The following is a 16085-nucleotide window of genomic DNA, read 5'->3' as shown; positions in this document are numbered from 1 at the left end:
TTTTTTCCCCCCAGCATCTTTGTGGCAGTACTGTCTCACCCTCTCCCCCCAATACATATACACACACACACACAGAGCCAATATATTCTTTCTGTCCCCCTCATCAAAACCAATCTTGCCTCTTGGAAAAGAATTCGAGAGACTCATACTAATATTTTAATATTTAATGGTTAACTGATCCCATGAGTATTTGCATTTTATCTCCTGACTATACTGTAAACAAAAAAAGTAAGACTCAAATGATGGATTTTCTTCTTTTTGTTTTTTATGTTTTATTTTTTATATTTCTTTTTTCCAGTTAATTTTATTTCATTGACAATAGCTTTTTATTTTCAAAATAGTTTTATTTTTAAATTGAATTTTATTTTATTTTTATTTCTAGTTCAAAGTTTTCTCCATCCCATCTCCTCTTCCCCATTTGTTGAGAATATAAAACAATTAGGTATAGACCAGCAAAAGAAATAAATTCCCACCAAGTCATAAAGGGGAGAAGAGAGGGAAGGAAGAAGAAAGGAAGGAAGGATGAGAGAGAGAAAGGGAAAGAAAAGAGAGAGGAAGGAAGGAGGAAAGAAAAAGAAAGAAGGAAAGAGAGAGGAAGGAAGGAAGAAAGAAAAAGAAGAAAAGAGAGCAAAAATATGCTTTGTCTACATCAGCTTTTTATCTAGAAGTAGATAGTTTAATTCATCATGAGTGCTCTGGAATTGCTGGTCATTATGTTGAGCAGTGGTCCTAAATTTTTCAAAGTTCAAACTGTTGTTATTGTGTAAATTGTTCTAGTTCTGGTCATTTCATTTTGCATTAGTACATACCCATAAGCCCATATTTTTCTGAAATCATCCCTTTCTTACAGTGCGACAGTATTACATCGCCTTCATATACTCTAGCTTGTCCAGCTATTTCCCGATTGATAGGCATCTCTTGATTTCAATTCTTTGGACTCACAACAGCTCTTTTTTTGGGATGACAATGTGGCTTTTCATAAGCTCAAAGATCTCAGGGAAGTGATCTTAGAAGCTGTTCAGTCTAATGCTTCATTTTCATGAGACTGTGACTTACCCAAGTTCTCCTAGTTACTTGGAGAAAGAGTTAGCATTTGAATCCAGGTTTCTTTGACTCAGAACCAAGTAGTCTTTCCACCATACCATGATGTCTTTCAATAGCTCTTTCATATAATATAATGCCCAAAACATTATACTCCAAATGAGACTCGACACAGACACATTAGTTATCATCCCCTTATTCTGGATGCCATGCCTCCCTTATTGTATTTGTTATTGTTTAGACATTCATTTATGCCCACCTTTTTGTAGACCCGTTTGGGGTTTTCTTGGCAAAGATACTGGAGTGATTTGCCATTTCCTTCTCCAGTTCATTTGACAGAAAAGGAAACAGACAGTTCCCTGAGTCACACAGCTAGGAAGTATCTGAGACTGGATTTGAACTCAGGGAGAGGAGTCTTCTCTATTCCATTCACTGTACCAGCTAGTTGTCAGCCCTCTTAATGTATCCTCAAAAGTATTAGCTTTTTTGGCTTTATGTCACATTGTGGATGTATACTGAACTTAACAATCCACTAAAACCAACAGAACTTTTAAAATTTTTATTAATGCCTTGTGCTTTTATGTCACAGTAATTTCCTAGTATACCCCAACCTTGATTCCTTTTCTTATAATAAAGAAAAACTTTTCAGAAAAACAGACAGATGGAACAACTACATCTGGCAGCATATGTAATTTTCCCTACATGTAGTCTCTCTGAGAAGAGAGAATTATATTTATTATTTCTTCTCCAGGGCCAAGATTGGTCATTACAGTTATTCAGAGTTCCCCTGCCTTTTTTAAAAATCATTTAAATTTACATTATTTTATCATTCTTATTCCTGGTTCTCTTACTCTAAACTTTCCCATTTTTCTCCAAATTCCTCATATTGGTCATCTCTTACAACACATTAATATTCCATTACATTCATCGACCACAGTCTGTTCCGCCATTGTGCATTCAATGGGTACCTACTTCAACTCAAGCTTTTTGCTACACAAAAAGTGTTACTATAGATATTTTTTGCATATATAGAGTCTTTTTTTGATTTTCTTATTGTGTACACCTAGTAATGGGATTTCTGGGAGTCTCTAGATTATTTTCCACTTGAACCGTTGGCGAGTCAGTCAATTGTTCAAAATTAGTATTGGTTCAAAGGTGATATTTGGAACCCGAGGACAGGATTCTTCATTTCTTCCCTTTAGATGTTATTCCATTCAATCCATCCATCACTTGGATCGATTGTTTTCTTTTGAGATCCAGAATCTGCCATTCACTGGTCTGCTGTCTCTTCAAATTTCCCGTCCTTTGCAAATTCGGCCCATTCATCCAAGCCATTAATAAAATGTTGATAAGCAAATGGTCAAAGTCAATGGACTTCCCTTCAAAATGATAACATCTCATTAGAACTTATAGCCTCCTCCCAGGTCCAAATCTGCCTAATTACATTATCTGCCACATGTCCCCACTTTATCCCAAAGCAGATCATAGAAGGCTTTATTTAAGGCTTTTTTTTAAGGTTAAGTGACTTTCCTAGGATCACCCAGCTTGGTTCTTCCTGACTTTGGATCCGGTTTAGATTCTTGTCCAAAAAAGAAATGAAATGAAAATTAGGTTAGTCTTTTCAGGCTGCCCCCCGACTACGCCCATGGCAGGGAGCCACTTGATTCCCTTCAGGGAAAGGCCATACCCCTAGGAAATAGCAGGGTGAAGCCAGTGGAGCTTGGCCACGTCTCTGGTCAGCCTAAGGGAGCCCAGGTGAGCAGGAGGGAGTTTCGTGCCATGTCCTCCGGCCTTGGAGTCGGGAAGAACCCCCTGCTACCCCTTCCGGCCCAGGCTCCCCCTCCCCACTGGGGCCAGAAGGGAGCACTTGGCCTGCGGCAATACTGAAAATATCGACTGTGGCTGGAGGCGGCCTCCCCGGGCTAGCCTCTGAGGTCAGGAGAGGGGGGCCGTGTGGGGGGCTGCGTGCTGGCCTGCGCTCCTCGGGGGGAAGCGGCGGCAGAGTCCTGATAAGCACTGAGCGGAGGCAGAGAGAGGAACCTGGTGGCCGACAGCAAACCACAGCGGGGAGGGGGGAGAGCGGCCCCCGGAGTCACGGAGAGGGAGCACGAGGCTCCCAGCCCAGAGAGGGGCACCCGACACAGACCTCCCTGCAGGTGGGCACCCCCCCATCACTCACCTCACGTGCAGCTGCCCCGAGTGCCCGCGAATCCTGGTGCTTTTGCATTCATTCACGGAATCAGAAAGCACTTATTAAGTGCCTGCTGTGTACCAGGTAAAAGTGACCTGGTCCCTTGTCCTTATACAGCAGATATGAAGGAAAGACACCAGCAGCTGGGGAAGGCTTTGTGTAGAAAGTGGAACCTGAGCTGAGCCTTGAAAGAAATGACTGAAACTGGACATAATGACAGTCCCTATATAATTCCTGAAAGCATAGGGGTCTCAAATACCCACACGACACACTTAATCTTAGCATGATATAGAGCAAAGAGCAGTAAACTGAGTCGGGAAACCCAAGGTGTAGCTTTGCTAACTGGCTATGTGACTCTGGATGAATCATTTTATTTTATTTTTAAAAAATTTTTGATTTTAAAATTTTTATTTTAATGATAATAATATATATATAACAATATACATATGAAATAACAAAATTTTATTTAATTTAAATTTTTTAATTTTTAAATTTTATTTTAATGATGATGATAGCTGTATATATAACAATGTACGTATAAAATAACATTTTATTTAATTTAAAGTTTTTAATTTTTAAATTTTATTTTAATGATAGCTATATATATAAAACAATGTACATATAAAATAGCATTTTATTTTATTTAAACTTTTTTTAATTTTTAAATTTATTTTAATGATGATGATGATGATAATAATATTTGTATAACTATATATATAAGTACTTGGGTTTGTGAAATATTTAACTTATTTTATTGTCCTCCTTGGGAGATGAACCAATTTTACAGATGGAGAAACTGAGGCAAACAGAATTAAGTGGTACTTGGGGATGTATAGTTGAGGCTGGATCTGGCCTTAAATCTTCCAGAGTCCAGGGCCCAAGGTCAATCTACTGCACCATCTAGTACCACAATTTTCTCATGTGTAATCAGACCACTAAGATCCTTTCAAGTTCTGATATGATTCATGCATATATATTCTCCAATAGACTCACATGCACACACATATTCCACTTTACAAACTCATCAATGTCCATATCATGACCACACATGAACCCTTTAACATGCATATATACAAATCCTGGGTCAGTAAGGCAGTCAGTCCTTCCCTTTGCTTTCCAGGTACTCATCAAGAAATTGTTTTGAGTCCCATGGCAACTAGACTTATGATCCTAGAATCCCCCCAACCCCTGCTGTCTCATGAACTCGATATGAAAAGCATCTTGTGGTAGTAAGGGCCCAATCCTCCCCCTCTAACCCTGGGTGAGCAAGGGCGTACATCCCTGCCTGGTGCCCAGGTGCCCCTAGCCTAGCCTAGCCCACCACATCCTCCTCACATGCCCCGTACTTTGCCCGTGGGAGCAGAGTCTGGGGTGAGGGGTGGGGAAAAGAGAAAATAAGGTTCCTTAGGCGGGAAGCAGGTGCTTCGAGGCAGCAGGGACTCTGGGGTCCCAAGGCGGGAGGAAAGTATAAAGTCTCTGTGACTTAAGAGGTAGGGAGGGGGTGGGAGAACAGGTGGTCTCTCTGTACATCTGCTGCAGCCTTTGCCACTCCACAGAGTTGATGCCATTTCCCTGACTTCCCTGTCCTCTCCCCAGCCCCCCCAAAAAACATTTAGCTTCCTTCAGTGATCCCTGCTTCCCTCCAAATGTGGAGGGTGAAACTGAATACTCAGTACCCAGATTGAATAAGCCAGTGAAACTTTGGTTTATGTCCAATCCATTCTTTTTCACATTCTCTTTCAGCTCAGATTGAAGTGATCCCTTGTAAGATCTGTGGGGACAAATCTTCTGGGATCCACTATGGGGTCATCACCTGTGAAGGGTGCAAGGTGAGAGACTCATAAACTTTTTGGCAAGAAGAGGGGGAAATGGGATGGCAGAGAAACATGGGACTCAGGAGCCCTTATCTGGTCCCCGGGAGTATACTGGAACAGTGTTTAGGAAGGCAAAAAGCGAGGAGATGGACCAGTGTGTCTTCAAGATCTTGGAATACAAGCGTTCTATCCTTAGGCACTGTGATAGGGAGTGAAGGGAAAGCAGGGAAGTTGAAGAATTTGAAGGGAGAACTTTTCTAATCCTAACCCTTTCCCACCAGGGTTTCTTTCGCCGGAGCCAGCAATGTAATGTAGCATATTCCTGTACCCGACAGCAAAGCTGTCCTATAGACCGTACCAGCCGGAACCGTTGTCAACACTGTCGCCTGCAGAAATGCCTGGCATTGGGCATGTCCCGGGATGGTGAGACCTTGTGGGGAAGGCTTCCTGCCTGCTGCTTGGGACCCTTCCCTCTATGGGGTCTGCAAATGGGGCCCCTTTTAGCTAATCAGGCAGAAGACATCAAAGAACTTCCTGAAATCTTAAACTTCTGTAGGGTTACTCAAAACGGCAATGGGCTTTGGAGACAGGAGCCATCTGACTTCAGATCCTGGCTCTAACTCTCACTGATTTGACTTTGGAGAAGTCATTGAATTTTTGTATACGTCTCCATCCTCTTCTATAAAATGGTACTCATCAAGTGCAAAAATATTTGCACTACGTGCTTCTCGGGGGTCTTGTGAAGAAGGTGTTTTCTTAAGCTAAAAAGGCTAGAGAAATGCGAACGGAGAAAGATGACACTCTCTCATGAAAATAACAGCAATTCCTCAAGCTCAGGCTTTTTCCATCTTTTCTTCTCTAGGCTAGAGGGTTCCCAACTCTCCCCTGGTGCCATACTTCAGACCCCACCTGGCTGCCTATTCTCCTTCTTCACTAGCTTTTATCCCTCCTTCCCTGTGGACATGTATTAAGCATCTGCTATGTTCCAGGGACTATGCTAGGTGCCAGGATACAGATGCAAAAAGAAAGAGAGAGAAGGAAAGAGAGAGAGAGAGAGAGAGAGAAAAGAAAGAAGGAGAAAAAAGAGAGAGAGAAAAGAGAGAGGAAAAGAAAAAAAGAGAAAGGAAAAAAGAGAGAGAAAGAAAGGGAGAAAAAACAAAGAGAGAGAGAGAGAAAGAAAAGTTCCCTTTCTGGTCCCTTGGAGCTAACAGGAGAAATTGGACCAGCGCCTGAGCAAGACTGGCAATCCCTAGCAAAGGGTTAGGGGTGGGGAAGAGCAGGTTGAGCCCTTCATCTATCTCCCAGCCACTTACCCAACAGGACAAGGAATCTCTGGGAAGGGGCAGAGGTAGTGGGGGGATGAGGGGAGGGGAGGATGGGATGATGTGATACAAGATGTCAGAAGGAACCTGTCAGCACTTTTCAGTGCCTGAAATAACCAAGCAAAAGGAAACACACAGGCGGAGAGCTGGCCTGGGGTGTGAAGGGAGCAGGCAGGGAGGGGGACTGCGCCTCCACACCTGGGAGGGGTTGGAGGGGGTGGTAGGGCGGGGAGGGGGGGAGTGAAGGGGCAGGAAAGAGAGTCAGAAGAGGATGTTCAGAAGCAGCCCGCGAGCTCTGGGTTGGGCTGTGGTGTGTATCTAGGTCACCAGGGAGCCTGTAGGCCTGACCACATGGAGACGTATGTTCACAGCTCTCCTAGCTCTTCTTCCTCTTGGGCAAGGGGGTGACCCCAATACAGCCCACTGTCCCCCTGCCTCCCACCCTGAACCCCACAGTCAGAGTCCAGATATCCTAGCCTCGCCTTTCCTTGTATTCATCTTCCCGGCTAGTGATAGTATTTGGGAGCGTGGGATGAACATAACCAGGCAGGTTCTGGGGACACCTGGGAAGGTAAGAGAGGATCTTGAGGTGAGGTCCATTAGAGGATACAGATTCTCCAATGGGGCAGTTGGAGGAAGTCTGAGAGGGTCTGCTGTCAGCCAGCCGTCGAGGTGGGCTGGCCATACGTGCTCTTCCTCCACTACCCCTCACCCCAGTAACTCTGATCTCTCACGGGGCCTCTTCCAGCTGTCAAGTTTGGCCGAATGTCCAAGAAGCAGAGGGACAGTTTGCATGCAGAAGTGCAGAAGCAACTGCAGCAGCAACAGCAGCAGCAGCAGCAGCAGCGACAAGTTACCACTCCCCCCCCTGCAGGGACCAGAGGAGCAGATACCCCTGCCTATGCTCTTGCCCTCCCCAGTGGACAGTTACCTCTGGGCTCCTCACCTGACCTGCCCGAGGCCTCTGCCTGCCCCCCTGCTCTCCTCGGCACCCCAGGCCCTGGACCCTCCTACCCAAGTAGTCTGGCCAAAATGGGGCTGGCCGGAGCCGTGTACTCCAAGGGGTACAGCCCAGATCGGGCGAAGGCCGAGGTCGGCAGGGCTTTCTATGGCTTGGGTAGCCAGCTGTCCCCTGACAGGTGTGAGCTCCACATTGGGGAACCCCGACATCTGGTGCTTGGGGAGCCAAGCCAGGGGAGGGACTTGTACAGCAGCCCCAGCTTCCGCCTCGAGCTCCCCAACGCCTCCCTGACTGAGATTGGTAAGCAGCTGGAGAGAGGGGGCAGGACCAGCCAGGCAGTTTCTCTTTGAGTAGAGAGAAAGGGTAGGGAAGGAACTGAGGTTCAGGAGGGATAAAGTATTCCTAAGATTCAAAACAGAAGCTTGCCAAAGCTCAATCATCTGCCTCAGAAAGTGGGAGCGTAAGGGTTGGATGGTCCCAGAAAAAGAGCCAGAGAGGAGGAGGGAAGCCGGGGGCAGGGGTCTAATGGGGGGACTCCCATGTGGCAGGGGAGAACTGAGGTTCGGTGTCTGCCTCCCCGGCTGCAGAGCACTTGGTCCAAAATGTGTGTAAGTCCTACCAAGAGACCTGCCAGCTTCGACTGGAAGATCTGCAGCGGCAACGTTGCAACGTTTTTTCTCGGGAGGAGGTGACCAACTATCAGAGAAAGGTAACGATTTGGGGGTCAGACCCAAAGGATGAGGCAGCCCCGTGGTCATCAGGAAAGTCCAGAGAGAGAAACAGAATGAGGGTGTGTGAGAGACAGACAGATGGGGAGAGGAGAGAGGGAGAGGAAAAAAGAATGAGAGTGTGTGAGACAGACAGATACACAAACACCTGGATGGGGAAAGATGTCGACACAGAGCTCGTTCATGCATGTACATCTACGTATGTAATGTGTTGAGAAACTGGTCTCAAGCTCATAAAATCTCAGAATTGGATAGAAAACAAAAGATCGCCTAGTCTAACTCCATTTTACAGATGGGAAAACTGAGGTTCAGAGAAAGGGATTGGTTGGCCCAAGGTCATGCGGCTAATAAGTGGCGGAGATTGAACTAGACCCAAGGTTTCCCGACTCCCCAATATGGCCTCCTTTCCACTTGGGGAATGTGAATATCAGAATCTTGGCTTTTGTTCACGCCTCACTGAATGGCCTTTGTAGTAAACTCCTGCTCAGTCTAGACCTAGTTTCCATTCCATTTCTTTCCCCTAACCCCCTCGGTCCCAACAGTGATGACTTCCTCCCAACTCCTTACAAAATGAATCACTTATTTGGCCGTGTGACCCTGGGCAAGTCGCTTAACCCCAATTGTCTCAGGGGGAAAAGAATTGACTGGCATTACATAACTAATAAATAATGAGAGCAAAATTCAAGCCCTTGTATCCCTACTGACTTTGAATCCAGTTTTCTCTCCTACATCATGCTGTCCACGGTGGGCACTCAAATATTTGCTGATTGTCAATTCGCTTTTGTCTCCCCATGTTGGTGCTTGTGAGCAACTTTGGGAAAGTTTGCTCGGCTTCCTTCACTTAATGCTGTGAAGGAGCTAAATGGTCAGAAGAGGAAAATCCCAGGGGATCAAATGCAGTTGAGGGTGGAAGGAGCCGTAGTCATGGAGAGGGTTGGGGGCTCTGACTTGTCTTTTCTCTTCCCCACGGTGGTTTTCTCCCACCCCAAGTCGATGTGGGAGATGTGGGAGCGCTGTGCCCATCGGCTCACCGAGGCCATCCAGTACGTGGTGGAATTCGCCAAAAGGCTGGAGGGCTTCATGGAACTGTGTCAGAATGATCAGATTGTGCTGCTCAAAGCAGGTGCCGGGGGGACCTAATGTTGGGGGCAGGAGGGGCGGGGACAGAGAAGAAGCCGGGTGGGGATCCCGATGTGGAAGATTCTTGGGAAGAAATCCAAAAGGAGGTTCTTGTCCAATGTGGGAGCTGAGATGGCTTTGGGGTTGAGCTTGGTTCTTACCTTGGTCCCACTCCCCACCTGGCAGATGTTGCCCCCTGCCTTTTCTCACCCCCTCTCCCCCTCCCACAGGAGCCATGGAGGTGGTCCTGGTGAGGATGTGCAGGGCCTACAACGCTGATAATCGCACCGTCTTCTTTGAGGGCAAATATGGAGGCATGGACCTGTTCAGAGCCTTGGGTGAGAGGCAATGAAGGGAAGGTGAAAGTTCCTAATTCTAACCCACCCTCAAATGCTAGGACACAGTACACTCCTTCTTCAAGTTCAGCTACCTCCTTTCCCCCAGTCACCCCAAGGCAAGAGTCGGGATTGGACTCCCAACAGCAAGTGTCCCCCTCCCCTCGATTCTACAAACTCCTCTCCTCTTACCACACTTTCAATCCCTTTCAGGCTGCAGTGAGCTCATAGGTTCCATCTTTGATTTCTCCCACTCCCTGTGTGCTCTGCATTTCTCCGAGGATGAGATTGCTCTCTACACAGCCCTTGTTCTCATCAATGCCAGTGAGTGTGGCAGGGCTTTGGGCAGAAGTGGGGGGGGGAGGGCAAGATCTGGGATGAGAACGGGGTCTGAGGTTGGAAGATGGGGGCAGAGCAGTCCCTAGCTGATGGGAACCATTAACACAGAGAAGAAAGTTGAGGCTTGGGGCAATCCACACTATCTACCTACCCCAACAATTTTATTCTGGGTTAAACGAACTTTGTAAGTAGCCATTAAGAAGAAAAGAAGTCCCAGAAGGGAAGCTTGGGTGATATTACGTAGAAATATGGCAGACCCTCTGTTTTGGGGATGGGTGGAAGAAAGAGAAAGTGAGCCTTCAGATCAGGTTAAATGAACTGATAAATGAACTCCAAATGATGGAACATATATCCTAGAAATAGGTCCATAAAGATTAAGTTCTAACTTAATAAAGTATACACATGCCCTTTGCCGGAAGTTCTGGAGTCACCATCTCTTTGTGGGGGCTGGGGAGTTAAGTGGGGAGGAGGAAGAAATAGTAGAAAAGGCAACAAGGGACTGAACTGCAGACTTCATGAAATAAGGACTCCCAGATAAGGAAGCTCCAACCACAGTGGAGACTGTTACCTTCTCTTTAATTTATAGTCTTACCTAGAGCAGAGGAGACATGACAGTATTTCTCAGAGGCAGAAATTGAACCTATGTGTTCCTGGCTCCATGACCAGTTCTCAATCCACTGAAACACATTTTGCATGGGAAAACTTTAAATCATGGTGCCCAAATACCCCAAATCTTGAGGTATTTCATTGGTTCCAGGTTACCCAAAGTACAAAAGCAGTTAGGAAAGCATGGTCCAGGGTCCAGCTTCTTAAACTGTGGTTCATGACTCTGCTTGGAGCTCCATAAGTGAATGGGAGGGTTGCAAATTAGGATTGATTATCTGTAAATGTTTGATTTGTGTACCTATTTCATATGTCCATATACCCAGCGTGATGTAAAAATTTCTCAGGTAAAAAAGAAGTCACAATTGGAAAGTTTAAGAAGCTCTAGTCTAGGGGGATAGACACTGACATACATAAAATAAAATAGGGTCTGGGGGTATAGGGTGATTGACTTTCTGGCCACAACATGCCTTCGCATATTCCCTTTAGGTGATGTGGTGACTTTTTGTGTCATCTTCAATTCCTCAAGGCTAACTTTGATGTTGACTTGACCTGATTTTAGCTGAATAAAAATGTGATATTGTCTTCCCCCTACCCCCAGGATAAAACATGGATAGAAAATAGTAGGGCTCCACAGATCAGGAAATCTTAGCTTATAGGACAATAGAGGTCATGGGTAAAGTGAACTGGGAATTAAAAGGATCTCAAATGCAGATTTTTCCCAATTCCTCTGCAATCCCTTAAACCAAGCCCAGTTACAAGAGCCATCACCTAACCAATTCTGTCCCTCTGTGGGGACTCTCTGGTTCAGACCCATTCCTTTTCAGAGAGTAGACACAATGGCTCACCTACCATAATGGCTCCCTATTCCTCATCCCCACTGTGGCCTGGCTCCTCTCCCCAGACAGGCCATGGTTACAAGAAAAAAGGAAGGTAGAGCGATTGCAGCATAATTTGGAGCTGGCATTTCACCATCTTCTGTGCAAGACTCATCGCCAAGGCATCCTGGCTAAGGTAGGTGAGGTCCCTACGGGCAGGGAGAGGGAGGTAACACACCAGATATTCTCAATGTACAAAATCTCTTTGTAGAGGAAATAATTACATTGTATATCAGTCTTCCTATCAATAAATGTTAATCATTACAGTAAAAAAATTTATACCAGTGTACTGGTATGCCCCACTCAACCAAGGGCCCCCCTACTACTAGAAAGCTCAGGACCCAGAGGAATGGAGACTGCAGTAATTCGTTCCTAAAGAGCAAACAAGACTTGTAGTAGTGGCTCCTGAGCCTCACAGGGGCCACATCTCCAGGAAGATCAAACAAAAATCTTAAAGGGGAAAATGGAAAGAACCCCCAATTTGGAATCAGAAGACCTGGGATTGGATATTACCACTTCCCCAGTTTCCTTATCTTGAAACAATGGGTTTGAACTAGATAATCTCTAAGATCTTGTTGAGTTTCTAACATTCTGTGAGGTTTTTGGGGGGGTTCCTCTACCTCCCTCTAAGATCCTTCCACATCTGCCTCCAGACTTGTTCTTCTCTATTCCATCTCTCTCTCTCAGGGATTGTGAATGGTCTAAATCAAACATCTAAGTGCAATGAAAGATGATCAGAGTGAGACCAGGTGATGCTAGAACAGATGTGCCAGTGTCAATATCCAGAGAGGTGCAGTTTTACTATGGCCTAATTTCTTAACAAAATTGGTGATTGGAGAATAGGAGAACAGTTGCATTTGATATGATGGAATCTTAGCTGCTGTCCCAGCCCCACCATTCTGACTCTTCAAAAAGACCTTGTATCTTTTTCCACGAAAATCTAGTAGCTCCTCCAGCCCCAATTCCTGATCACTAGAACAAAAGGACTTTTTCCATATATATCCTATCTGAGAGAGATCTAACCAGAGATTTTTCCCATGCTTATCTTTCTTATCTGACACTGTCCAATCGGTAGCTGTGATTGCCCAATGTCCCTGAAATGGGGCTACTTTCTCTGGACCACCTCAAAGCTGACCCATGCCCTTAACCAAAAGACTGCACTCAGATCAAGGAGAAAGAAGACTGAATTTAGAATCTGAAGGACTGCATTCGAGTCCCCGAGTCTCCACTTACTGGCAACATAGCTTTTGACAAATCCCATGTCTTCAAAGTAATAACTATTTGTTACTTTTAAGGTTTACAAAATGACTTTTACATATAATGTGTAATCTCGAAGCTATTTATAACCCTTAAAAGTCCTTTATAAAAATGTGAACTAATCCCATTGAGGCAGTGTGGTCCAGTGGAGAACTGACTCTGGAATCAGGCAAGATATAGTTTGGAATACTGGTTCTGAGGTTGACTTAGGCTGTAAGTATGAGTAGGTTGTATAACTCTTCTCAGAGCATCAAATTCCTGAAAATATTTATAGTACCTAATTTACCAGGTCTAGATAATTTATTTGAATTGTGTTTTACAAACCTCAAAAGGACTATTTAAATGGTCAGTTAACTTATTTGATCTTCACAATCCTTTTAGGGCCATTTTACAGGTATTATCCTCCTGTTTTACAAATGAGGAAATTAGGGCTGGAAGTAGTTAAAACAAGAGGTGCCTTCCTGCCCTGAATTTCTTTAATTCTGTCTTCAGACTTGTCAGCCCTAGGCCTTAAAACTGATTTATACAAGCCGGGTTATAGGGGGATTCCAACTCCTTGAAATCCATCCAAGAAGGAGCACTTTACATTTAGCCCCAGGGCTTTAATCTTTTACTATTTCTTAAACCTTCCCTGATAATTTAACTCATGATTTGAGCCATTTGGCCTCCTGAACTAGCTTGATTCAAAGACTCTTACTTGACTCAGTTGACTGAAATTACCATATTCCCCAATTCCTGTTTTCCTTGTTGTACCACTGTTCCACCATCGTTGTCCCCTCAAACATAGTCTCTTCTCTATCGCATTGTTATGTGCCCTCTCTATTCTACTAGGGGGGTGAGGAGGAGAGGGAGACAAGAAATGGAAGTTCAGAGATCCTGGTCCCTCGGATAAAGAAGCCAGCTAAATCACTTGCTTCTGGGAAGGAAGGGATAGCCAGGATTGGGGATCTGTTCCTGATTTTCTTATCTCTCCTTTGTGTCCCATCTCTCTCTAGCTGCCACCCAAGGGAAAGCTTCGGAGCTTATGTAGCCAGCACATGGAGAAATTGCAATCCTTCCAGCACCTCCATCCTGTTGTTGTTCAAGCTGCCTTCCCTCCCCTCTACAAGGAACTCTTCAGTACAGAAACTGAACCCCCTGGAGTACTATCTGACTGAGTTGAATGGCCAATTCCCTCCCCACCACAGCCTCCTGTCCTAACCTCAAGCCCTCCACCACCGTCTCCCCATTGCCCAACCATCATCCATTTTCTCCTCCTCTGTCCCTCTTTCCATGGCCTCCAGAAATGGCCTAGGGTAAACTACCATTCAGGCCAGTTGACTGAATTCATTCCCTGGAGCAGGTTCATTCTTACTGACCAGTCTGGCAGTAGTAGAGATAGCGGCTAAAGGGGAAAAATGCTGGGATCTCTCCAGCCACAACTTTATGATGCTTAATATTCCCCATCCCTCTAAACTCCTGAGGCCTGAGAAGCAAAGCAGTGGATATGGAAGAGAGGGGAATCACGGCAACAGAGAAACTCAGGGGCCGCCCTTGACAAACTCCAATTCTAAGCTCTGAACCCAAGAGGGGAATTTTTGAAATACCTCATTTCATTTCCCAGAGGGCTGTGGTCAGGGGAAGCTAGATCAAGCTCAAAAACAAGAGTTCAAACTCAAAAGGAACTGTTCATTTTATGAATGGCCACATTTCTTCATTGCCTTTTCAGGGACTTAGGAGTGCTAATGATGTGGGTAGGGGTGGAGAAAGGAGGTTAGAGATGATAACTGCAGGAGTTCAATGTCTAAGGGTGATGGGAAACAAGACTGGATTGACAAATATGAAGGGAGGGTGAGAACAAAAGTCATATGCACTTTAGACACGGGATAAAGGAATTGGTACAAACTATAGTGTTCATACAAAGGAAAAACACTTAAAGATGTATAAACAAGATCCTATCCAAACACACAACACGCTCCTGTGGTGCTTCAGGAAGAAGTCCCTTGTCCTGAGGGATCCTGGAGGAATGATGATGTGGGGCTTCTGGATTCTACTGTCCTTGGGCACTCCTGCTGTAGGTCTGGGACGCTGCCACCTCTCAGCAGGGTGTCAGCAGCACTTAGCCATCATACCTCATGGCATCGACATGAATAACGGTCGGGCACAGACCAAGGAGACAGCTGAAGCAGATGACACCATCTCCATGTCCTCAAAGGATTCCCCCGCCCCACCCAGCAGACTTGCTCCTTGTCCTGGGGAGAAGAACAGTATCGCACATTCTGTGAAATGTCTGTTCCAAGATCACAGACTAGGAGTGGGTGGAGGGGAGTAGAGATGGGGACAACCCTCAAATACCCCCCCAAAATCCTATCCTTCCCCTGGACCTTTTTCAACTTTGCAAATGACTATTGTCATCATATGTTCTGCGAAATGTCATTTCTAGGATCACAGACTCTGGGAGGGGGTGGAGGGGAGGAGAGTGGAGTAAAAAGGGGGCAGCCCTAACTCCCAAAATTCTATCCTTCCCTTGGACCTTTTTCAACCTTACAAATGGCTATTGTCCTCCCTTTGGTGATGTAGGGCAGTTGAAGGGGGGTGGGGTGATGAAAGCTGAAAGTCTCATTACTTTCATTCTCTGGGGAAGGGTAACAAGGGAAAACTCAATTCTAGATTTGTGTCATTCTTTATTAGGTGATTTTAAAGGCGATGGGGAGGGCGGGCAGAGAGAGCAGGAAACACAACAGTGTCACAGAGAAAATCAAGAATATTTGAGCTACTCTTGGCCAAGGTTACCTAGATGACCTGATTGATTTCATTCCTGCTCCAGACAAAATTATCAGCACCATAATCGGTACTCACCATAGTGGGCCATAGTGATTTGGGCACTGGTCTTAAGAGTGAGGAAGATGATTCAAATCCTGCCTTAGGTACTTTATAGTGTGAAATTACTGGGTCTGGGCTTCAGCTTCCACAGCTCTAAAACAAAGGGGCTGTGCTCACACTTTTAAAAGTAGGTCCCTGCTCTAAATCAATGGCCCTATTATACAATCCTCCCCTAGCTATTTGGATTGAAAGATTTCGCTGAGAAGCAAAATGAAAGGGTCTCAGTTTCTTCATTTATAAAATTCGATGGCTGAACTAGATAATTTCTGGATTCCAACTCTGTTTGATATTTATAAGTGACTCGGGTTGAGATCCTGTTTCCTCATCCATAAGATTGGACTGCATGATTTTTAAAGTCCTTTTCAGTTGTAATACCCTTTGTCTATTACAATCTGATGGCTATTCCCAAGTGCCAGAGTCCTGAATCATAAAACTGTCCTCCCCTGGACCTAGTGCTCTCCTATAGGCTCTCTTGCTCCCTGGTTCTCTCTGCCTTGTATCAGTGGCTCCTGCTGCAGCCCTCCCCTAAGACTTTATTTATTTATTTTGCACCAACGGGTTTGCTGCAGACTCATTCTCACTTGGTTTAAAAAGAGAGAGAAGGGAAAAAGAGAGAAACCCTTTGCAGTTCTACC

At 45.2% G+C, this 16085-nt stretch overlaps 1 protein-coding gene across 2 annotated transcripts in view; it reads left to right on the top strand.

The window, feature by feature from the left end:
* Positions 1 to 15106, top strand: part of RORC (RAR related orphan receptor C) — a 32699-nt gene extending 17593 nt beyond the window's left edge. For both annotated transcript variants that reach the window (XM_012549681.3, XM_031967549.1), the window contains 9 exons: positions 4976 to 5061; positions 5328 to 5469; positions 7117 to 7629; positions 7917 to 8038; positions 9048 to 9180; positions 9407 to 9514; positions 9725 to 9835; positions 11358 to 11467; positions 13584 to 15106. In XM_012549681.3, coding sequence (XP_012405135.2) covers positions 4976 to 5061; positions 5328 to 5469; positions 7117 to 7629; positions 7917 to 8038; positions 9048 to 9180; positions 9407 to 9514; positions 9725 to 9835; positions 11358 to 11467; positions 13584 to 13745 — 1487 coding nt within the window. In that variant the 3' untranslated portion in view covers positions 13746 to 15106. The remainder of the gene's footprint in view (positions 1 to 4975; positions 5062 to 5327; positions 5470 to 7116; positions 7630 to 7916; positions 8039 to 9047; positions 9181 to 9406; positions 9515 to 9724; positions 9836 to 11357; positions 11468 to 13583) is intronic.
* Positions 15107 to 16085: the final 979 nt, after the last annotated feature.

This window comes from Sarcophilus harrisii, chromosome 4 (assembly GCF_902635505.1).
Source record: "Sarcophilus harrisii chromosome 4, mSarHar1.11, whole genome shotgun sequence".
Lineage (NCBI taxonomy): Eukaryota > Metazoa > Chordata > Mammalia > Dasyuromorphia > Dasyuridae > Sarcophilus > Sarcophilus harrisii.
Note: the sequence above shows the minus strand (reverse complement) of the source record. Positions and strands in the feature narration are given on the sequence as shown.